Genomic DNA, 25,323 nt, shown 5'->3' on the forward strand with positions numbered 1-25,323 from the left:
CAATATAAACTCGATTACGTGATATATTATCCCTTCTCATCACCTTGCACCAACGTTTTGATATTTCACTTGAAATACGAAAAAACACTTAGTCGTCTGTTTTTTTCGAATAGTATTTGTGCACTCCGGTACTATACAATACTTATAAGATAATTTTTTGGCTTCTTCCATCGTTTTAAAGTTATTAAAACTGTAAATATGTACGAAGTAACTGAAAAGTTCACAGTAAAGACACACTGGATGTGTCGTGTGACGTCACACAAAGCGTGCGCAAAATGACGGCGTTTCAACTGCTAAAATTTTGTCAATGTTTGAAATTCCATTTTCAGAAATATCTAGAGCATTTTGAAGCCTATTTATATTTTTTTCTCCGTGATAAAGTAGTAAACTATTTATTTAAAACAACAAAAAAAAAAAACATGAATATCCTCTATTACAATATTAAATATTATTGGAGATAAACAACATCCTTGAAATATTCCTACATTGTTACTTAAAATTTTTGAATTGCCGTCTTTATTTATTATAGAAAACTATAATTTTGAGTAATATGACGCGATCATATCACTAGGGGTGTGAAGTTGTACCATCTTAGCGCGAATAGCATTAATTCATGTTGTATCGACCCGAACGCTTTCTCTAAATCTATCCAACAAACTATAATTTGCCTCTCGCGTTTCCTAGAATCTTTTAAACTCTCAGACAGCATAGTATTGTGTTCTAGGCATCCAGAAATTCCGGGTAAAACCCTCTGGTGATTTGGCTTAAAATACCAGTTGCTGAGCATGAATCGTGTCATTCTCGATTGTAGAACTGTGAAAAAGATTTTAGATATACCTAGTATTTGTTGGTTCGTTTAATATTAAAAAAAAAAATCGAAAAAATGTTTCTAAGCCGTATTATTACGATCTGTGTTTTTTGGGTTCTCTTTGTTTTGTGAATGAAGAGCATTTTAACAGAAATGCCATTATTTAGTTGTGTAAGGAATTAACTTCTTGTTATTTTATCAGTGTATTCCTACGGATAAAGACGGCTTCAAAAAAAAACCTAAATGTATCCTTCAAACACTTTTAAATGTTGACTTTGAAGATTATGTGATGTTAAAGTTTTGCGGATCGGTTGCAAGTTTGCTTTTTAACTGCACTTCTTACGTCAATATTAAAATTCTAGTATATTAAGTTATGAACAAATTTAGCGATATTTTAAAACCAATTTAAAAAGACCATCTCAGTTATAAGTTATTATTTTTCTTAAATATTTTTTGTAAGTATATCTAGTGGATATAAAATCCACGATTTGTATAAAATCATAATTTAATCTTCTAAGTTCCGATTACAATGGATTATAATATAGCTATTGATATTTAAGGTTTCGCTTCTTAGAAATAAATATAGCCGTTTGGTTTTCCGTTCCACCAGCAATTTTGCCGATAGCTATAAATAATACAATCTCAGCTGTGTCTGAATACTAATATTATCTGAGGGAATTTTAAAATAAAATGATACTTTACATCTATAAAGTACTCTGAATAAATAAACTAGGAGTAAAGTGTCTCTGTTCTTCTTTCGCTAAATTTAATTTGTGAATACTAATATTTTATGACAGTTTTCAATCATAATTGAGTTCCTAAAATATAGGACCACCAAACTTTATTTTAGAATAAATGTATTTACCTATAAAGTATTCAATGATAAGCAAAGGTTATACTAAATTTGCTAGGTATATTTATCAGCAACTTGTTAAATCTAAAATATATTAAATCTGGCTGCTTTGTTGCTGAAAAGCTCTTTAAGGCTTTAACAGCGATTCATGAAATCGAGCTGAGGGCTCTTGAAGACGATGCTCTTAGAGACTACCCAAAGAGAGTAACTAAGTATTCATGGTTGGGTTGTAAATTTCTCCGTCAGCTGAATGTACTTCTGCATATGTCAAAAGCTATTTGAATTTGTCATTCAAAAGTAGCATTCGATTCGATACGAGCGGGAATCGCACCTGCGACTTCCGGGATATGACGTCCTAGTCATTTGACTAATTAAGCTATCGTGTCCTGATTTAAGTGGGTTAATTAGAATCTCATTATAATCTTAAGAATTTTTTTTTTTTTATTGAAAGCATCGCAATGTAGGCTTAGTTATAGTACCCATAAGTTTTTTTATAAAAAATTTTTTGCGTATTCAGACCGTAAAAAATCTCAAGACAGTTTTGGATGGTGCGTCAGTTTCAGCAACCAGGACACCAACTATACCAGGATACGATACTAAAATCTGTCAATCACAAACACTTATCCTGCAGTAGTCCTCTAAAGCAATCACTTACTGTATTCAAATCCAGCTTTCACCCATCATGTTTCAGCACCGCTGTTAAAGAGATCAAAGCCCAATATTTCGCTACGAAGGCTGAGGAATTATATGATCCACGAATTAAAACCAGGGTAGACTTATAAACTACTTCAAACCTCGCAAAAACACGTCAATTTCTTGTGCAGGGTACTGTTTTTTAGGTGTAGTTTTAAAACCACTTTTTAAGCACCTCACGTCCTACCAATAACTATAGTACAAGTTTGTATCATACGAATACGAAGTATGTCGCGGTTCTAACTCAATCAGACACGTTCATACGTGACAATGTTTATGAAAGAGAAACTATTAAAAAGTGCCATCTCTTTAACCAAACGTAAGGCTGTGCTTCTTTGCTCGAGTCATCCCACAGCTAGAATCTGCAGAACACGGTGGCAGCAATTTCTAATATATAACTAACCTTCTTAAAAAATTTGCTAATGAGATTTTGAGTCAATAAAATATTTGAATGATTGTGGAAGACATAGGGGTGTCGTTAATGTCGAAATAAATTTTATAAAAAGTCGCTCGCCATGACTTGGCCCGCGTTGTTTGATGTAAATAAAGTTATCGTTGGTGCAAAAAATCAAGTATCACTGAACACGTTTTACTTATAAAAATCGTTGTGTCCTGAAACTTTAATAACTTCACTCGCAATGTTTGAATGAGTGCCAAGAGGCTTACAAAAACTTAATTGAAAATTAAATTGAAATCTATCCCGTAGTTACGACATGAAGCGCTTAAAACTGCAGACATCCACTGTCTTATTTATATAGTCTGTTTGCATAACAATAATAAAATTGGTAATGTTGAAGAAATAGTTATCTTCAAATATAAGGGGCAATAGTACTAATGAAAGATAAACTTAAATGAAACGAATATTTTTTCGGAATATACTACGCGTATTTTATTATTTTAAAAACTACATACTCCCGACGTTTCAACTACTTTTCAGTAACCGTGTTCATGGGCAGACGAGATGTTTTTCATATCGCGTTGTATAAACCGAAAAAATATTACTTTCATTTAAATGAATACTCGCGAAAGTCTTAGATCTCATTAAGATGAACTTAAGTTCCTGTTGGACTAACAACTATAAGTTATCGAATTTCGATAATAGAAAATACTATGTTTCTCATATCGAGGACGCCAATTAAATTACCGGTTCTTTTCATAAAACTTTGAGAGTTTTTAATACAACTTTCACCATATCAAATACTCGTATTTAAGTAGGTAAAGTGTTTACACATTTGTTCGAGAGTTATTAAATTACCTACATAATTATTGAGACGAAACTTCTCAGCATTTCATGGATTCACCGTGCGGGTGTCGGGTCCATCGCGATGCAGGGAGAGGAGCTTCAACAGGCCCAGGACTTGCGATCTAGGTGTAGGTTTATGGGGCCCCTACCTAGAGTGCCTTAAACGCTGTCCTCCACCGTCCAAGCTCCTTTCTCTACCCAACCAAATTCAAAACGAACCTACTAGAGCCCCTTCGAAGTAAGTTCTAAGAACGAATTGATGTTAGTTCTGAACAGGCCCAAGTCCTTTAGTAGGTTTTAGAGAGATCTAGCCTTTACACCTCTCGTTTCCACTTCTTCTCCGTACAAATTTCGTAAGAACCTGTTATTAAAATTTGTCTAGTCTGGACGCCGACCTACAAATGTGCTCTGGGACTTTATAGTTTCTCATATGTATATATCGTATTTAATACAAATTCGTTGTTTAAAGAGAGAGAAAGAGGCGCCAGCCTCACTGACGTCACTAATGTCCCTTTTTCCAGTACCTTCCATGATATTTTAAAATGAAACTTCAATTCTTTTAAATTTTCTTGTATTTCTCGAAGATTCTTCATAGTCACATTCTTCAATGGTCCACTCTCACTGAACTCTGCTGTCGGACGTCGTATTTATACCAAAATTAGAACATAGTTATTTTCTCCTTTTAAACAGTCTTTGATTTCGTTTTACTTTTAACTATAATTATGAATACCAATAAGTTTTTATAATAATTGCTGACAGCCTCAAGTTATTTTCATGTTGCATCTGTCATTAATGCTGATAGCGCCGATATATACATCATCATAGTCCACTCCGAAGCCTCTTTAAGGATTGAGTAAGGCTTGACGTTTTATTTTATAGCTCTGGTGCCTTCTCTCACAAAACATACTGATAGCTCGTTTGTGGTTATTTCTTTTTGCGCTCTGGCTACCTACAGACTAACCGCTTCGCGTTTGATTTCCAGAACCCTATCGTGACGAAGCAAATATTGACCTCTATCCAGGAGTACCTTACATCCCACCACAAAATGCTTAACAGTTCCAACTGTTTTCCCGCAGTTTTTTCAGTACCTTTAAACCATCTTACTAAATTACTCTCATTTGGGAGATGCACCGGGAATGCATCGAGATAAAATTTCAGCAGCGCTTGCGACCAATCATGAATTAAGGTGGTCCATTTTATTGCTAATGGGATGAAAAATCTCCTAAATGTAACCACACATTCTGTATTTCTAGACTCATCGCTTGCATCTTATATTTAGCATTTTCGTCTTTCCGAATAAAAGACTTAAATATATCCGTATCTTTAGCCTTCTTACTTTATCCATTCCTCAATCCACCCATCCATCTATCAATTATATATAATCACTAAAATTGTAATTATAAAAGTGAATTAGTAGTAATATATTTCGGTATGTAGTTAAGAGTCTCAGATATTATAAGATGCAGCCGTGGCGTTCGGAGAGTGAAATTATTTTGAACACAACCAGTTTGGAGGCAGGTGTGTTGGTAATGGTATCTCTTCGGAAAGCGGTTTTGAATTAAAAAAAAAACTATATTCATCCAAGCACGCTCCAACTCCTCGAACTGACGAAATTTTTATGAAGCTTTTAAATGAATAAAACTCGCGAAAGTCTTAGATCTCATTTTTATGAAGCTCTTAAAAAACGTTCTTATCGAAAAGGATTTTTTTGCTTTTTGGGTTTTTACATAGTCCATTAAATAAAACTTTTTTTATATTATTAATCGATTGTCGTATAAAAAATATATAATTATGTTGTTTGCAATATTCACATGAGAATTAACCACAAATATCAATGATATATTTCATAGGTCCGTTGATTTTGATGGTATAAAAATATTTAACTTTTATTTCAGCAGAAGGTTCAACTGTGAATTCATAAGGTAGAGAATTCTTTTTACGATAAAGTCTTTTACTCTGATAATAAATACGGATAGTAATAATAAAATGTTAAATGTCACCGTTGAAATTATGTTTTATAATTCTAAATCTTCTAAAAGATGATAAACACGAAATCATATTATAATAAAAATGTAAATTGTTGTGTGAATACGAGAGTGGGAAAGCGCAACTTAAGAACAGTATGTATTGTCATTTAAGACATCCGCTGATTGTTCGACGTTGTACGTGTAATTATGAATCACAATTCACAAGCAAAAACATAAGACATAGTATAGGAGGTAGGGGGGAGAGTCTTATGTGGTGAGGGGGGGGGGAGTGTGTTACTTCGTGGTCCGTGGACTAAATGTATATGCGCTGGCGGGCCTAATCGCGGCGGTTAGATGAAGTCGATGGGAACTGGTTCTCAGTCGAACAAATACCACGGTGGTTACACGAACAGTAAACAATGAACACGTAGGTATTGCTGTCTCCCTCACTACACGTTCTCCACTTGGCACTTACTTTAATGTAACGAAGTACGGTAAAAAAGGTTACGTATTAATAGACAAAGAAAATAAATGACTTTTGCTGTGTTTATTATCTGATTATATTTAGCTTATAATGAATTTATGACTTTTTTGTATTTCATGTCTTAGATTATTTTTATTAAGGACAAGACCAATTCAATCGTCTTGGTACAAATTAAGCGGAGTGTTTTGCATATTCGTTATGTCAAGGTTTTTAGTAACAGCTTATCTTTAATATAACGGCATGTATTGTATACAGGGTGCCAGTCATGTATATTTTTAAAGCGATCTCCAAATTTTACACACGACGTAAAAATTCAATTAATTTTTTATCCATTCTGTGTTTATACTAATTAGTTATTTTTAAATTGTACAGCGAGTGTAATTAAAAAAAAAGATGTTTTATAAAACAGTTGTCAAATATAATGTGATCAGCCGTAAGCATAAATATTTTAAAAGCCCTCGACTTGTTTATGTATTATGTCCTCATAACTTAAACGTGTAGGTATATATACATCCACTCATACGATGACATGTCGGCTTCAACATGCTCTAAGCACATGTTAATTAAGCATACTTCTTTCGAGACTTTCTCAATTTGATATTTCAAATAACATTAGCGATTGTATAAGTCATTAAATTCTGATGTATAGTGCGTATTTTTAATGCTTAAAAACTTATTTAAATTTAACAATGATTGATGGAACATTAATGTGTACTCAATTCTTGGAAGCGAATTCGGAATTTCTTTTCTTAATATTGTATCAAAAGATGTTGTCAGTATATTTATAACGTCCTATATTATTATTAACGATGTATATCGGAAGGCGACTCTGTTTTCCATCAAAAAGGAAAAAATATTCCTTAGCAAGCCCGATGTAAACCTTTTCGATTATAAAAATTTACCGAAAAAAATTCTGCGAAACAGGCAACAACTTAAAATCATTCGAACGGTAACCTCACGGATTTTGTGTTCCGTAGCGGATTAATCGGCTGATTTTTTTACAGCCAGCGCTTCAAACGCCATATGCATTGACATGTGGCGTCCTCATCACATCCGGGACCCGTATGCTATTTATAAGAGTAGCTTCGCTTACAAACACTTTCAATATGGAGCTAATGAACCTTTAATCATTGTGAATTTTTAAAGATTTTCTAAAACTAAATATAGAATAGTTTTTGCCTGTCAAACGTAAGTGTGAACTGACAGTCTGGATAGTATAGGGGAACTCCAACTCCCCTTTGAATAAGGGGCTTTATCGTGGCAGTTTTATTTTCATTTAAGTGTACACAGTTTTTTTTACCTCATGTAAATCTTCTATTCTATCGCGTAATATATATTACAATTCAATACCAACGACAAAGCACAATAAATTATTCAGGCAGGGAAGTGGCGTCTGTATTCTACAGTATTGACCCTAATTTCATCTTTTACGTTTTTTTCATAAAACTTGTGCTTTAAATTGTTATCTAAGGCGAAGGCTAACATTGACAAAATTTGTTTAGTCGGGTACTTAGTTGTTTTAAAGGTTATCATCTGATAAGGGGCTCAACAAAATGTTTTCACACCTAAGTTTAAAACCGTGTAGAGCTAAGCGTTGACTCTTGTTATTTGCCTTCCATTGGTTGGCGGTGTATACCTAAATCTTAAAATGGTGTATATTTTGTTACAGTGAATGATAAAAAATAAGATACAACGAAATAACTTACAACTTTACGGCTTATATTAAGTATAGTTATATCTGTGTGATGGAACTAGAAATGTATATTTTTTGAATTATTTTTTTCTTCATACTTCTCTAGTAACATCACATCTAATTATATAGCAATAGTTAGTTAGCAATAGTTAATTAAATTGACATGAATTTGAAAATATTTGTATTATTCCAATGATCCAATAACGTAACAGGTTCATAAAATGCGCTAAATTTGCTTAATAAATGAAATGAACATTATTATTTATATCAAAAGGAGACGTGTTTGGCAGCCGGGGTTAGGAATTTTAGCAAAATCAATAAAGGCATTTGTTGTGAACAGGGCAGGTAAAATATACGATTATAATATATATATAGTTGATGCTCAATGGAGGTTTTTATAATTAATAACAATAGCCGGCTCCAGGTAGAGCAGACACGTTGCTAGTTTCAATAGAACTGGCCAGGTAGCTTTGGAGTGAAAGGTACCATCCAGTGATTCTCAATCTTGGATTATCTGCGTGTCGGGCTTTTTTCTGAGAAAAACAACGTTTAGACAAGTAGTGTAAAAATTTAATGAAAAATATGTTTATTTTATTTATTAAAAAAATTACGGATAATAGGTGACCCTGAAACTGCTACCACTCTGTTTTTAATATAAAAAAAAACAAAGAGAATTGTTAATATGTCGTAAGATAAATCTTTACTCATAAATTTTGGATGACATCAAATAAATATATTGCAATAAGGCCTGGTGATTGTGCATTTTGGGAAATCCCGATATGAACTGTTCACCACAAGTGGTAGTGGGAGTTGAGGGGAACGGAATGGGGGACGGGGGAACCAGTTTGGCAGGTATAAGGGCCGACGACAGCGCTCACGGAGCGTTCTCTTAGTGCCATCTAAACATTAACAATATTACCGATTTATATAACATTTTATTATATTAAATACAATAGAACAGCTCAAAACTATACATACTTAGAATGGTGACTCTCCACACATCTTAACATGTATTAGATAAGTAGGATACGTTTCATATTACAAATCTTAAAATAATATTCGCCATAATGTTTTTGTAACGTCTAACATTTTCTAAAACAAATTATAATGTTAATAAAGAGAATATTTGTCACATACTTTGGTCTTTCATTTAACAATAAAATGAATGTCGCAAGGTAATGGTTTACCTCAGCGTTTCCCATCAGATGGGTCGCGATCCGGCACGGGGGTGCCAAAAAAAAAAAAAACCAGGTTGCACCATTATAGAGGCAATGGTGCGTCTTTAAATAAGTTTAAGGAGATGGTCGATTTTATTGCTTGAATAACCAGGCAAAAGTGTATAAGTTTTCATTAGCTACTTAGTGAATATTTTAAAGAATTATGGAAAATTAGACCTATGATCTCTGTGCTGGTGGTATGTGTTTAACAAAATTAATTAAGAGTACATTTTCAATGTTGTCGTTTAATGATAAAATTAATATAATTACAAAGGGAAGGTTTCTTACCTGTTTAGAGTTAACTTAAAAAGGTAATGTTACTCGTTTTGATACAAAGTATTAGTATTATAATGACGAGACGAAGACGAAACTTCTTAGCATTCAATAGATTCACCGTGCAGGTCCCGGATCTATGGCGTTGCAGGGAGAGGAGTTTCAACAGTGCCTGGGTCTTGCAATCTAGGTGGAGGTTTAAGAGGCCCCTATCAAGCTCTATCCCCACAACGCAACCTATCACCTCCACCTACCAAACTCCTCTCTTAACCTAACCAAATTAAAAACGAAACTACTAGAACTGCCTTGGAACTACTTTCTAAGAATGAATTGGTGTTAGTTCTGGACAAGCTTTTCAAGTCTTTTGATAGCTTGTAGAAAGATTTAGCTGTTATATCTCCTGCTTCCACTTCTACCGCGCACAAATTTACGACGAACCTATTCTTAGTAAGTTTGTTGGTGAGCTCGTAATATTTATTGACCTTGATGACATGGTTTTTGGGGATGTTGGTCTCCCAAGTAACCGAAAGCTCTATTTGCAGAAAGCGCTTTAAAATCCGCGAATATATAAATAGGTCTGGTCTGGACGTCGACTAACTAATATCCTCTGGGATTTTTTTATGGCTTCTCATACGTATCCATCATTAAAGTCCAATTCGCTTCAAAGATAGAAAAAAAGAAAAATCATGAATTAAGGTGTGCTATTTTATTGTAAATGGGAGGCAAACATGTTCTATGTCTCACCACTCATTCTGTATCTCTAAAATCATTGCATTAATGTTATATTTAGCATTCTCGTCTTGCCGAATAAAAGACTTTAATATATTCGTATTTTATTACTACCTCCTAATCCTACTCTGTTACTTTGAGCTCCTATCATAAACTGTTTATGGTATTGAAGTCTCTAAGACTAACTCTGGGGCATCTTTGTCTTTTGGGAGTGATGTAACGAGGGCATATTAGGAATTCGCCAAGATATATCTCTTCGAAACTCTTAGGTGTTTATAGCTCTGAGCTCTGATGGGCTTTTTAGACTCATCCCAAAAATATTACGATCCCTGTATAAAGCTGATGAATCAGCCGATAGCGCGAGTCCAGCTGCAACTACAACATCTTTATGACGCCTGCATCTAACTTTGACAAAAGGGTTTTATTAAAATCATAGTCGAGGAAAGGCCAATTTAAACGTGAAGTTAGGTAATTATCGTAGATCCAAGCTTTTTTGACGTTACTGATCTGTTGGCTATCTACCTTGTTGACTTCGTTTAAATAGCTATCTACTATACCTTCTAAAGATGGAGCACGACCTATATTATCAATCTTCCGACCGAGAAATTTAAATTGTGCATTTTCTGTAACCGTAGAAATGCATTGACCGTCTAACGATAATCCCGCATCGTATGAGGTGTATCTTGTGTTTCGCCTACCGAGACACAGACAGTGACATTTAATTGGTTTTGGTCTAAATCCATCCGTCCACTCACAAAATTTATCCACTCAGCCAGTAGTACTTGACAGTGTTTGGGTTACGTGTCAGTATTGTGAAATAGCCAGCGAAGGCTAAAATCGATTCTGTGTAATTATTATTAACCTTGAACCGATACCTCTATTTTTCCTCGTTGCTTAAAACCCTTTTTTCAGATGTAGGCGTCAAAAATGTCTTAAAGTTCTGACTAGGGCTCGCGCTATCGGCATATTCGACAGCTTTATATTCCATTATTTTTCCTTACAAGTTGATGAAAATACAGACATATCAGATTATTTAAATCTGATATGTTTCGTGAGGTATTACTTTTGAAAATACCATTCATGAAGAGTTTTTGTTTTGCAATACTTTGCCAACAAGAACTACAGCAGAAGATCATTATTGGATCAAGAGTTACATTGAAAGGAATAAGCTTGTTGGATTGAGTAGCGATGTAGCATGCGCAATATCAGGCATTCGTACTGGTCTTTATCCAGGGGTAAAAGCCGTAAAACCAGCATGTGTATGGACGCATTGTAGTTTTCACAGACGCGTTGGTAGTCAAAAAATACCTTTGCCTTTAACTGCAACAATGCAAGAGTGTATCAAATTCATAAACTATATAAAATCTCGTCCTCAGAATTTAAGATTTTTCTCCGCTCTGTGCATAGAAATGGGAAGTGACGACGAACATCTTCTTTAACACTGTGAGATGCGATGGCCATTAAGAGGGATTATTTTAAAAAGGCTTATTGCGTTGAAAACAGAACGGGCATTGTTCTTAGAAGACAAATCCCCAGCAGTTAGAGACGTACTATATGAAGTGAAGGACAGACTTCGTGATATTAATTAGTTGGCAAAGGTTGGCAAAGGTTTCCGATTTTTGATTTTTTAAACAATCCAAATAAGACATTACAAGGCAACAAGATAACTGTTTTTAAAGTACAATACAAAGTGGAAACTGCAAGAAAAAACTTTATCTGTGGCAACATCGTGCTGAAACGGAACTACACAGCGTTTACTAAGTTAACAGAATTACAAAAAGATTATAATATGAGTTCCTTGCCACATGACACTTCAGCTACAATAAAAGAGGTTTTTTTTAGGATGGAGACCAATTTTAAAGAATATTTTAAGTCAATTAACAGCAACAAAGTATGGATAAGAAACCAATTCACATTCAAATTAGACTCTAAAACTAATTTGATAGATTCAAATATCTAATCGTTAGTTGTACTGTCTTATGGGACAGCACTAGAGGACATATTCAAGCGAAAACTATCGATAAATATTCGGTTACCTTGTCGTCACAGATACCCAATTGTAGCTAATGAAGCAATAAAATTTTTAATGCCTTTTGTCACAATCTATAAATGTGAAGTAAGGTTTTCAGCACTAGTTTCTCTCAAAAATAAATATCGAAACCGACTTGAAGTCGAACCACACCTCAGGATAAAATTGTCATAGTTTTCTGTCAGACTTGAATGGTCTGGTCAAAAATATATTATAGCTTCATACTTTTCACTCACATATATATACATAGGTTCATACTTCTCATGGAGTATTGTAATACATACATATTAGCAATATTTATATTTTATTTTACCTAATACCGATATCATTTTTGTCAAAAAACTGGGTCATGAAGGAGGAGTATGAAATTTGCGCCGCAATTGGGCGCAAGGCATTGCCACCGTTGCTTCCAGTCGAAGAGTGTTGGATGCGATCGAGCCGTACCTGAATAGGTGGCTCCATAGAAAGTACGTCTACCTTAGTTTTCGCTTGGTGCAAGTACTCTCCGGACACGGGTGTTTTTGCAAGTACATGGACCAGATCGACAGAAAAGACTTTCGGTCGGAAAACGACTCCGCGGAGCACACAATGGTGGTACCCGTAGGGCCCGCTCGCAGGTAGAGCGGGTGTCCCGCCGGCGGTGTTGAGAGCTTGTAAGATCCCACAGCACCGTCACATAGGCGGTGATGTACGCCGGGGAGTTTTACGGAGTTCCTGTCCCACACAGCGTTCCCTGTTCTCGCAGAGAGTGCAGGCTTGATAGAGTTTCCCCCGCGAAAGAAAAGGAGGAGTATGAAATTTACCGGGTCACGATAGAATAAAGTTTGAAAAATACTGATTTACCTAACTCATATTAAAACAGAATGATTAACCAAACTTCTTGACTTAATTCACTTCCACGCGGATACAGACGCCAGTACGTACAGGAACACGTGCACACAACACACATACAAACATGAGCGGACGCCATGCAAGTTTTTTTTTATAGTTTCGACTTGTCTGTAACCGTAGCCCTTTTGGCTTTTACGCGTCACCGGGAGGGTCCATACAAGTAAAAACTTACACGCAAATAAAAATACTTGCTATCACACACACACACATGCAGCCCCGATCTCACACACCCTGAACAAATATATGTACAGACATACACGCTAACAAAGAAACACAGAAAAATAGTGATTGTCTAAACTAAAATGACGCGCCCACTTATTTTTTATTCGATTTATATGTGTGAGTGCAAATATTGATGATAAAAGATTGTATGTGTGGTAGCGTCAACTGTTTCTTGAACTGTGACTTGCATGCAAACCTACGGTGGACTAGTGCCGTGATAACTCCGATAAGGTTAAATGCTTGGAGTAGCGTTAGCGCATTGTATGAAAAAAGACGTCCGCTTACTCGCTGATTAGACAATTATGATTAGTTGGCCTGTCCAACTTGGATAGCTAACTGTAAAAATAACACTTTTAAGCAACTACGGTCTACAAAGAAATGGAATTCAAAGATTTAATTAGTATATTTTTAATTAATGAATTGGAAGTTTTTCTAAGCTTTGAAATTCTTGTTTGAATTATTTATGCTACTGTTCAATTTAGTTTTATATTACAATTAGAAATAGGTTTATATTACAGTTAAAAATAGATTTATATGACAATAAATAATAATTTGAATTAAAAATTAACTTCAGTTATGAAAAACATTTCTTTTCTATTTTGTTTTGCAAAAGTCGGGTAATCATGGAGTCACTGACACCAACGGCTTGAGCAGTCATCTAGCATTTCAGTCGCTGGTAAACTTTTGCTATTTTTTCCTATTAAAAAAAATGTAGTTCTATAAATTGATCCTCCATAAATAACAACTAATGATATAGTTTGCTTATTTTGGAATTTTAAATAATATTAATTTATATTTTATTTACTTGAATCCGAAGATGCTTTTTAGTTGACATGCTGACGGTACTTTTGCGATCGAATGATGCGAGCTCCTACGTCTGTGGCGAACTGACGACTGAATGACCAATCACAATTGCAATTTTGTGTGTATTGCGTCCATTTTTTTTGTGGGTGTAAATGCAGTAGTGGGGCGCTTTATTTCAGTTTAGTTAGTTAGTTAGTTTAATCATGTATAACAATAAATAAAATTGTATTTTTCTCCCTGCTAAGCAATAGTAACTGAATCTATATACTTATTAAGAAATTATAAAAAATTACTTAGTTTTGGTTTATTGCAGTGCTAATGAATATCTTTTTTATAAGAAAATCTGTTAGAAAAGTCATATCCATAACCTTTCTCAGAGTACAATATAAATATCAAGGTAAGTTAAAATATTTTTATATTCACCGAGGAGGCGAAAATTAGATGATTTGCATATCACCTTAACATAATCCTTAAACTTTCTTGCGGTAGAACAGCAAATGTTGAGCATTTTCAAACTTATTATTTAATAACACGCTCTCATTTAATCTTAAATCTTTGTTATGAATGTTCGTTACAGACTTTGTTGCTTAAATTATAACTCAACCTCATAAAATGTAATTGTGCCGGCACTTTCACCTTAATCACAACGCCATGTCTGAATTAGGTCTAACAAACTACAAAACCAATAACGCGAAACGGTTGTTTAAATTATTTAATTAATATAACTTGTCATCAGAGAGAATATGGAGACTTACAGATAAAAAATGACGTTGCAATAGGCATGATGGCATTACTTAAATATTGCTAAAATACTGTATTTACTAAATTAAACTTGAAGCTTGGAATATAAAACGAGCATTTTTTTCTTTATTAATATTTATTTTTATTAAATAAAACTACTAGATAAGGTAATCCGCCATGATGTCTTGAACACCATACAAAGCGCATAACGTCATTTCTAAGTCGAGGCATTAAAAACTTTTTTGTCTAATCGAGGCATTGAAAACTAATTTACCTAGAATCGTCATAATAATGCTGGGGGGAGTTTCTGGCATCAAATATAGATTTGTTTTCAGCAAAATTTATAAATGTTAAAACTATCACGTAAGTATATAAAATAATTAAAACTATTATAATATATGGTCTTCTGTGGTATCTGATGTTCGTTTTCTTCTATTTGGCAACTGAAATTTGAATATGCTACATAACATAACAATAGAATATGTATCTAATTTATCTATCATCATTTCTTGTCAAACGTTCCCCGTTATTTAATTATATATGAAGTCGTATCGAATTATAAATAATATTCTGTATATAAGTACATATTTAAAATTCAATTTTTATTATTGTACACGGGTAACATTTTGTTCGTTCATGTATTTATTAATATTATTCAGAAATTCGTATTTTGTTTTATATGACATTTCACTTTTCTTGGAAATTAATATGAAAAAACTGTCGAATTTTTTAGTTTTAAGAATATTTGTCAATAAATCTTTTCGTGAAGATCGAGGTGAAATCTCTTAGCATTCAATGGATTCACCGTACGGGTGCCGGGTCCATCGCGTTGCAGGGAGAGAAGCTTCAACAGTGCCTGGGACTTGCGACCCAGGTGTAGGTTAATGGGCCCCTATCTAACACGCGTTAAACGCTCACCTCCACCGTCCAAGCTCCTCTCACTCCCTAACCAAATTTGAAACGCACTTACTAGGGCTGCCTCCGACGCACGTTCCAAGAATGAACTGATGTTAGTTCTTGACAGGCCCAAGTCTTTTAGCAGGTTGTAGAGAGATTTGGCTGTTTTACCTCTCGCTCCTACTTCTACCGCGTACAAATTTACAACGAACCTATTCTTAGCGAGTTCGTTAGTTAGCTCGTAATACTTGTTGACCTTGATAGTATGGTCTTTGGGGATGTTGGTTTCAAAAGGAACCGTGACTTCTATTATTGCAACGCGCTTTAAAATACTAGAATCTAGAGAACAATGTAAAATCTTACATCAAAGTGATCTTCACTAAAATATAGGTAGTAGAACTGAGCAATATTGTTTTTGAATCCCGCCTTGCAAGTTAAAACCACTCGTTTCGTATTGTTTAATTGTGTGGAACGTACACAAATAACTTATCTGGAGTTTTTAAGGAAGTGTTCTCACACTGGGACACCCCAAACAACTTATACACTTTCGAGTTCATGTAAAATAACATAAAATAACGTAATTTTGAAACGAGCGCAGCGTACTTGCTTCTTATTTATTTAGATGTGACGTCACAAGCGACGCCATGACACTGACAAGCGTTTTCGCGCCGGATTAAAAATGGACAGAGAAAAATGCGTTTATTTGTTAAAAAAAAATTGGCATTTTCTTAAAATTTCTTATAAAATAGACGTATACATTCATCACACAAAAAAATTTCAAATTTTGTCATCATGCGTATATGATATTATGTAGATGTTTTTGCTGAGGTTAACAAAAAATCCCTTATAACATATAATCTAGCCTCAAAGCTCAAAGCATTTGTAAAAATATTTATTATCAAAACTTATATAAACATGAATCACTAAAATAAATAATATGAAACAGAAGCTTGTCTCAAAATTTATATTACCTCAATTTAGTCTTTTTGTAGCAATGCAGCAATGACATGTGTGCTTGTGTGTGCGTGTGCGTTTGGGTGTATATGTATGTGTGTGTTTCGAAGAAAAATGTAAGGATAAGTGGGAAACACATGTTAATACATTATCAAAATAATATATGTACCCGAAATTCATTGAAAATTTATTACATTTCAAGGAGATCCTTCAAGCCTCTTGGACCTATTCATTGAATTATTAATATAATACAAACAATAACATAATACTGTACTATTTTTCGAGAGGAATTCTTGATATTTCAGTTAAATAAACTACATTAAATTTTCTCAGTACTCCCTCAGAAACAAACAAGACTTTATATACTTAATTATTTAATAAAACAAACAGTATCTAGACTTATAAGATCTTTTAAGAATTTGAAATAGTTTATATTGCGGACAAAAAAAAAACGCTGCTTCCATAACAAAATGTCCTTCCTTACAGTTCTGATTCATTTTCAATTTATAAAATTGCCACGATATTAAAATAAATATTATGGTTAACGTCAATTAATTTTGCAAAAAAATATATTATGGCTGAAAAAAGGTATTTAAAAAAAACATAATACAATTTTTCGTTCGTACCTATAATAAACGCTGAAACAAATTTTCTGGTAATAAAATTTAATAAAAATTAAATGATAATTTTATTCCCAGATAAATCTTTCCGTGTGAAACGAAAGAAAATGTAACTCATAGGTTTATATTTAACGAACACACAAAGGAAAATATTTAATTCCTACTTTCGATGAACATTATTATTGGTATTCAATTGAATAAAAACGTTGGAAACGAAGCGTTAAATTATTCGTTTCCTTTTATATTATACATATATATACTCGAAAATTACCGAAAATTTTAAATCTAAGTAGATTGTAATGTAGCTAGTAATTAATTTTAAATATGTATTTTCTACTCGATCGTTACAAGCTGGTCTAAAAGCAAGGGATCGGAACAGAAAGGCAACTCGAGTTGCAGGTGTAAGCTGGAGCTCAATTGACAATAAAAATACCTGTTCTGTGTGGATGAAAAAGTAGCATTCGAAACCCGACTTAGTTGCTTTTGGACGCCATTTTTACATCAGTATGCTCTGTGGACTTATGGATCGAAAGATATTTTTAGTGAGGTTTTATTATATTTTAAAAAACCTGTCCAATTTTGTTTACACATTTGGTTATTTTGAAATGCCATATTTTATTAAATGAATTATATATTGTATAAATGTATTATTTTTTTGCAAATTACATTTATTTAAAGTAGAGCGTTTTCTTCACCTTATGACGAAGTATAAAATACAATAAATAAAATAACTCTTACTTTGATTTAACTCGACTTCACAATGATCCTTAATACGTTTCGTTCCAATTACGAAACCCGCCAGATCGTTAGCCCAGCGGCTGATCTATTCAAAGTTTATACTAATTAATAAGTGTCTAGAATTTAGGTTTATTTAGTTATATTAATTTAAAAATAGTTAACTTAATTTGCTTTATATGGACGGTGTTATACGATTATTATTTATATTTAAATCAAGCTGAATATTTAATAACCAGCTTTGGAACGGAAGGTGAATTTAAATGTTATACTAGCCTTGGCTTGCACTCAAATGTATAAAGAATGATGACGTTTTACTTTAAATATTATTATATTATAAAAGTGACGTGAATAAAGATTATTCCGTATTTTATTATATAAATTATATATTGAAATTTCACTCCTGTGCAGTTGCTATTTGATTTATTTACTATTCAAAATGACATATAATTGAACATAGCATATTATTTATGTACCTACCTTTACGAAAATAGAGATTCCCTGATTCAGAGGAAATTGGTTCGATGTATAGACGAGTGAGCTGTTTGTGTTCGTCATACAAAACTGTTTGTCACAAAGCACACACACGTCTATTATATTACATCAGCTATCGCACTATATTGGGTAGGTTTTCACAAATATATTTCATAATAGTACCAATTATGACAAACTTAAAAGGACCAATCAAAAAATATTGTGCATTTTTATATCTAATAAGAAGCCGCTTACTCATTTTCAACTATTTGAAGGGGACAGTCTAAAATTTTGTTTATTTTAAACAAATCTTAATTATACTTTCAATACAGAGCTACGTAGTGAAATTATCAGTACACCTACTGTTACTGTTCGTGTTCATGCAATATATAAATATTTGCGTTGAAACGGGTGACCGCAGCCGTAGCAATGCGAGGGAAATGAGACTAAGTCATGGACAAATATAGTTGATTTATTGAACAAATATCGACATAATGGTAACGATTTGTACATCATAACCGGAAATTCGGATGTTTACATCACCTACCAACAGATAGTCTGCATAGGATCCGTTTGATTTCGACGCAGTGTAGTTTTCAATGTTCGGTTTGTTTTGCTATAGCTGCGTTAGCGTGTTAGTTTTGGATTTATTTAGTCGGTTGGCTTTATCGTGTTGCTTCTTATTCATGGATAGAGTTCTATCGTTTGGTTCATATACGAAGTAACGTTTATTCTGTCTAAAATAAGTTGAACATACGTATTTTGCTTTAGCTGTCGTATTGTCGTGGTTGTTATTGAGTTAAAATGTTTTTTTTTTTTTAGCTGACGCAAGGGCAGCTCTTTTATAACATAAGTTTTTCCACATATAACACAAGATAACTCTCATGTAAAGTCCGGGCCAAATCTCATTGTTCTAGAGATAAGCCAAACAAACAGTCGGACCTAATACATTTCGAAATTCAATAAATTCTACATATTAATGATGAGCATGGTTTTATAGATAATTGTTTCTGTAAACAGAATCATATCAAAACATAAAATTTTGCATTCATCATTAGTCTACTTTATTCAGTGATTAAATATATCTTACTGTATTAATTCTTTTCAATTATTAAATAATAACAAATTAAGTTATTCATTAGCATATCTTATCTACACCATATATTTATATGTATACAACATACCTTTCATACAGAATACTGTGGGCTCTGACGTAAACGTATCATATTATATTGTGTTGTATCAGAAGTTGTTAATTTAAATCAATGAAGTGATTTACAAAGCCGTGTGTTGTCACGTATTGTGATATTCGACCCAGCCATTCCACATTGTCCGTAACTCATTGCGCATTTTAAACGACCTCATGTCGCCGAGCCACCGTACGCGAAGGCATTCAGACGTTATTTTTATACATATTGATTTAGGACTATTTGGTATTTGATACATGAGTATTTTTAATAAAATTCCTATTTATATTATAATGTGTTGTGTATGTCAATGTGTAGCAAGTGATCTGTAATCAGAGACACTGAGTTCAGGTCCCACGCTCTCTTCAGTACGTGATCACAGCACTTGTAACGGTCGGCTCCTCATTGTTACCGCGGACCACGTGTGAGAATCGAGAACAAAGGTACACTGAAACGGAAATAACGACAAAAAAAAAAAAAAAACAATCCATCTTTCTATTATAAATTTTTGAAAATGATAAATAAAACTAGCTATTTTCATAAATTTATCGGTATCGAAATAGGAAATCTATTTTCTCATGTTTAGTTTGTATCCGTATAAGTAGAAGGTTTCAATTGTATTAGGCTTGTCAAAGTCGTTATTTCGAAGTGTGCGCTAACTCAAAGAGATGTGATTCTAGTCTCAATATGTCAGCATAAAACATTATACTTCTCTACTTCCTACCTCTTCCTGTATCTACATACATATCAAATATTCAAAACATATTTTACTGTCTACAATTTTTGTCTAAAAGACAAATTTCTTTTAATTTTTTTAATAATTTGTATATTTGAGAATATAAGTCTAGTTTCTAGATTATAATCATACAGTTGATTGAAATTTTTTGTTTAATAATATTTTAACAAAATTTACAGAAGACGCCTTCATGTCACTGTTTCATGGGTTTCTTATAAAAATCCATAAAACGGGTATCTATAGGATCAGTTTCTTTTAGAGCGTGTATGTCTGTAGCACTATCAAAAAGCTTTAAACACCAACTTATAAATTTACTAGTGAATGCAATATAATGATAAGGCGGGTTATAGACCGTTTATTTCGCTTCACATATTCATTTTCGCAAGGGAATCGAAACCCCACTGACAGAGATTTCATTTTGACATAGAATCATAGATTATCACTTGTCAGTGTCATCTGATATATTGGTAATTAATAAAAATTAGGCTAGCCTAGTGTCATAAACAAAAAATAACTTTTTTCTATTTTGTCAAGCAAACATAACTTATAGCAGGGTCAGCACATTTTCCTTTAGTTTACATGAAACTACTTTTCGTTACACTGAATTTCCAGCATATTTTATTGCTTTCACTATAATTTATTGCTCGAATTACTTTAATTAAATGTACAATCAATTTGTTGTTCGATATGTAATTCTTGCTTATGTTTTTATAAATAAAACAGCTGTTTTTGCTTTCGTTTAGCTTTCGATGAAGTTTTGCTGTGAAACAAATATAATACAAGTTTCATTGAATTAAGATGAAGGTCAAGGCGTGACAGAAGGTCTCATCTAGCACATGAACGTTTTTACCAAAGTTTCGTGCATACTGCATGTCAATATTGAATGTCGATATTTTTATTAATAATGTCGATATTAATCTGTAATCGGGGGCGTGCGCGGAGATTTGAGATAGGGTAACCAGAATATGTGATTGAAAAAAAAACTTACCTAATTCTTATTAACCTAGAAAGCATAATATATCGATCAAACGTTAAAATGGTTCCTTTCAATGTCTAACTCAAGCTTCGCAGCAGCTTTATGAAAATTATTTAAATCAGTATATCCGGTGGAGATCCGGACTTTCGTATTATAATTATTATTTGAAAAAAAAAAAACAAGAAGACCTAAATAAGTTATTCGTGTACACAATCTGCTAGCCTATTATAACTATCATAGTATTTTTAAATAACAAGTAACATTACCTTTTTTAGGTTAAGTTTTAACTGGACACACACCTTCCACATGTAATTATTTTAATTTTATACGTAATTAAACGACGAATCAAATTTTGTTAAACACACACCACCAGCACAGAGTTCACAGCTATAATTTTCCATAATTCTTTAATAAATTCACCAAGTCGCTAATCAAAACTTATTCACTTGCACTGATAAAGGCAATCAGAACAAAATGGCGAAATAACTATATACCGACAAATTAAATAGTCCCTTTTCGTTTGACCATCACTTAGTTACTGTGACGTTTTAAACGAGTAAGGTTACAGAACCAGTATTTAAAATTGCACATTTTGTTGCATACAAAACGAGCTTTGAAGATCGTCCTTATTAATATCTGTATGAGGAATGTGCACCGAATAGTTGTGCTTACGGCCTTTTTGACTGGGAAGCTGCGCCAGTCGCTAGCACCGACCGATCGAAAATGTTTCTTTTTACTTTGATAGATGGCACTTTAAACTATATTACGAAATTATGAATCTAATGACAATATTAAATGTCTATAAATATTCACATTGCGTAATTTATGATTAAAAGTATATAAGTAATACTTAAATGATGTAGGTCTAATTATTGTACGGGTAATGTAAGCAGTTAAATGAAACTAATATTTTCTGATATACTACGCGTTCTTTAAATTAATTAAACTCTAGAAAAATTAAATAATTTAATTAAACTGGCGAAAATCTTAGTCATTATCATATAGTCCTTGTTATCATTATAGTCATTATCATTATAGTCATTATCTCATTAGCGTAAGCAGTGTTTATTTGCATATATGGTGTACACGCACTGTCTGTAATTACAATTTAATTTTATTTATTAAAAAAAATGTAACGTATTAATTGTCATTTGAGAATTATAATGGAACGGGTAAAGCGCTCAATCGAGTTGCATATCATATTCCAAAAATGGCTTACAATATCAAACTTATGATACCTGTGCTTTAACGTTGTAGTTGAAAAAACTATTCGGTGATGAAAGTTAAAAGATAATAATGAAGATGAAAACAACAGGAATAAAAAGAAGTAAATATTAATCTTCGTTAAATAAAATGTTAATAAGGCAATCATTAATAAACTGTCACTCAAGATGATATTTAATACATAAAACGAATAATGAAAGGCGCTCTTAAGACAAATGAAATTTGTAATTAATGTATATATTGCGAATTCCAATATATCTTATTCTATCAGTGTGCTTACTTCCACAATTCAATATAAATTTTAAAGCTCATATTTAGACTATTAATATATAAGGAGCATTTAAATTTCCTTATCGTTTAATGTTTTTTTCTCTGATATACTCTCTCGATACGGTCTGTCGTAATGCTATTGAATACTAAGAAAACCGATAAAATAATCACTGAACTGTTCATTTGTCAGTTACCAGACAGTAAAATAAATTTATATCAACTATTTCTTAACGAATTCAAGAATCTCTGAACCAGTGGAATACAACAGTAAACATTCAAACTTTGTATCGTATACAAGGTGAATAGAATATGCATGAACCTCGTATAACTACTGAGAGATTACAAAATCACAGCCAACAATGATCAAGGCTCTAGAGTTAAAAGCGTATAAGATGGGGGAGGGGACGTCGCCATTTAAGATTCCAAGCTTCTAGGTTACTTTACTAGGACATTGTGCTGTTTGTATAGTCGTTTTTGTGTTGTTTTAACGGTGTAAGACGCTCGAAATGTGTCATGATGATAAAAAGACATGTCGTCCGCAGTCCACGGGCTGGCTGCGCGTGCGACGACTCACTAACTCGACCCCACGTGTCATTGAACCCGCTTCTAGTCGACTACGTTATACGTTCTACGTTCTAAACGTTCCACTCGACTAGCGCCTCTTAGATATTTCATTATAAAATTCTGCTGACCTTGATACATTAGTTTTAATGAAGACACTGTGTACGCTCGTATGTAAGTGTCCTAGCTTCTATGAGAGACTTCTTCTGCAACGATATAATTTATTGATTCAAAAATTACATTCTTTAAAAAAAAAAAAATGTTTTAGCTTGTTCCTTTTTGTTATCATCCAAATATTGATTAGAGCCGTCTATACCCATTACTCTATAACTTTTACCTTTACAATATTCATTTATGACTTTTAATGTTAGAAACAAAATATGTAAATCATAAAAAAATACATAATAATAAACGCATTCGAAGAAAATTTTATTTAATGACACTAAATCAGATTATAATATTAAATACATCCTTAGCCATACACTTAAGAAACAGATATAAACTGGCGTTCCTAATACTACATCATTGTCTGTGATATTTATAATATTTTCTTAAAAAACAAAACAACCGTTATTTCTTAGAAATATTATTTCCTATTTTCCATCAGATGATAATAAATATTTATTCCTCTAGTGACAATCCTGTGCGAGGACGAGCAGCACGATTCTAGGGAGGGTGACGATGTGTCGATGCAGTGTCGTTTCGACCTGGAGCCCGTGGCTGGAGAGTCTCTCACGTACTACTGGGTCAGGAGCACCTCCAGCGGTCATGACAATGTTGCCATCGGTAACATACCCCTGGAGACGAACTACCAGTGAGTACGGCCAATACAGGATGTAAAACATACGAAAATCTCGATCACCACTCCTTATCCTCTATAAGCATGAAACATAATATACATTAACCTAGTTATAACTTAATTAATTATATAAAAAAAATATTTTGGACTGTGTTTAAAACTAGTTATTTTTTTAAATAGTGAAATTGATAAAAATATTGTTAGTATATCTAAAAGCAGTTTATATTGTGTTAGTACCTGTTATATTATTCCAACCGAATAACAACGTCTGTGTGGTCTCACATAGTAATGTTACTAATTAAAGAGTCAAGTAATGTGGAGCTACATGTAATTACATTTGTTAAACCTTAACCTTTGGCTATACATATAAATATACATATCTCCTAACATCGTCTTCGGTATGATTGTTCTAATATTATAAATATTATAGTAATAAAGTCTTTGTAACTTCATGGATGGATCAATGAATTAAATTCGCTGTGTGTGCGCGTGAAAACCGACACTCAATCGGTCGGATAACTGAATTTTCAGCAGTAGCTAGTTACACAAGTCTAATTTTTTTTCCCTAATTCAATAACGAAATTCTGAAAATGATCTAAGATTTTTTTTTAAACTTTAACTTCGTAGGATAAACTACGCTCCATCGGAAGGTAAGTTCGACTTGCTGGTGTCCAATGTGACATACGAGCGTGACAACGGTCGTTTCGAGTGTCGAGTTAAGGCGGGCGGGTCGGGGCGGACGTTACATTCTCAAGGACACAGTCTGGTGGTCCTCACACAGCCCCAGCCTCCGATCCTCAACCCTGGACCTCAGGCCCAAGCGCAGGAAGGCAGGCAACTCAACCTGACATGCTCCAGCACCGGCGGATCCCCCAGTCCGTATATAAAGTGAGTTTAATTACGTCACAATAAAATATTCATGTGTTAACATTATTCGTGCCATGTTTAAAACGATAGAATTATAATAAAAACCTGACCGTAGTTCAATAAAAGAGTTCTTTTATAAATTTATTATGTTGAGAATATTACATCGGTGTTCGGAAGTATTTGTACATTGGAACAAGTTTAAAGGGAGTTAGTAATCAATGAACACTGGTGATATTTTAACTTAAATCCTACTTCAAATAGTTAGTTTCCTTTATTGTTGGATTTACCAAGAACGAGATGAAACTTATCGGAATTGTATGTGTTATATAAAACATGTCAACACTCTCTTTATAAATAGAAAATCCTAACAGAAAAT

General features: G+C 33.3%; 2 protein-coding genes across 5 annotated transcripts in view; one reads left to right on the plus strand and one right to left on the minus strand.

The window, feature by feature from the left end:
- LOC116768602 (carboxylic ester hydrolase-like) overlaps window positions 1-21,696 on the minus strand; it is a 50,607-nt gene extending 28,911 nt beyond the window's left edge. For 2 of the 4 annotated variants that reach the window (XM_032659355.2, XM_061526636.1), the window contains exon 1: window positions 21,493-21,695. Coding sequence is in view for 1 of the 4 variants with exons in the window: in XM_061526630.1 (XP_061382614.1) it covers window positions 21,594-21,627 (34 nt within the window). In the remaining 3 variants the exon portion in view is untranslated. Of the gene's footprint in view, window positions 1-21,492 lie in introns of all 4 variants that reach the window. The other 2 variants (XM_061526626.1, XM_061526630.1) reach the window with 2 other exon arrangements.
- Window positions 1-25,323, plus strand: part of LOC116768601 (hemicentin-2) — a 46,216-nt gene that overhangs the window by 4,514 nt on the left and 16,379 nt on the right. Inside the window, exons 2-3 of the mRNA XM_032659347.2 lie at window positions 23,915-24,095; window positions 24,708-24,968. Coding sequence (XP_032515238.2) covers window positions 23,915-24,095; window positions 24,708-24,968 — 442 coding nt within the window. The remainder of the gene's footprint in view (window positions 1-23,914; window positions 24,096-24,707; window positions 24,969-25,323) is intronic.

This window comes from Danaus plexippus, chromosome 4 (assembly GCF_018135715.1).
Source record: "Danaus plexippus chromosome 4, MEX_DaPlex, whole genome shotgun sequence".
NCBI classification, from domain to species: domain Eukaryota; kingdom Metazoa; phylum Arthropoda; class Insecta; order Lepidoptera; family Nymphalidae; genus Danaus; species Danaus plexippus.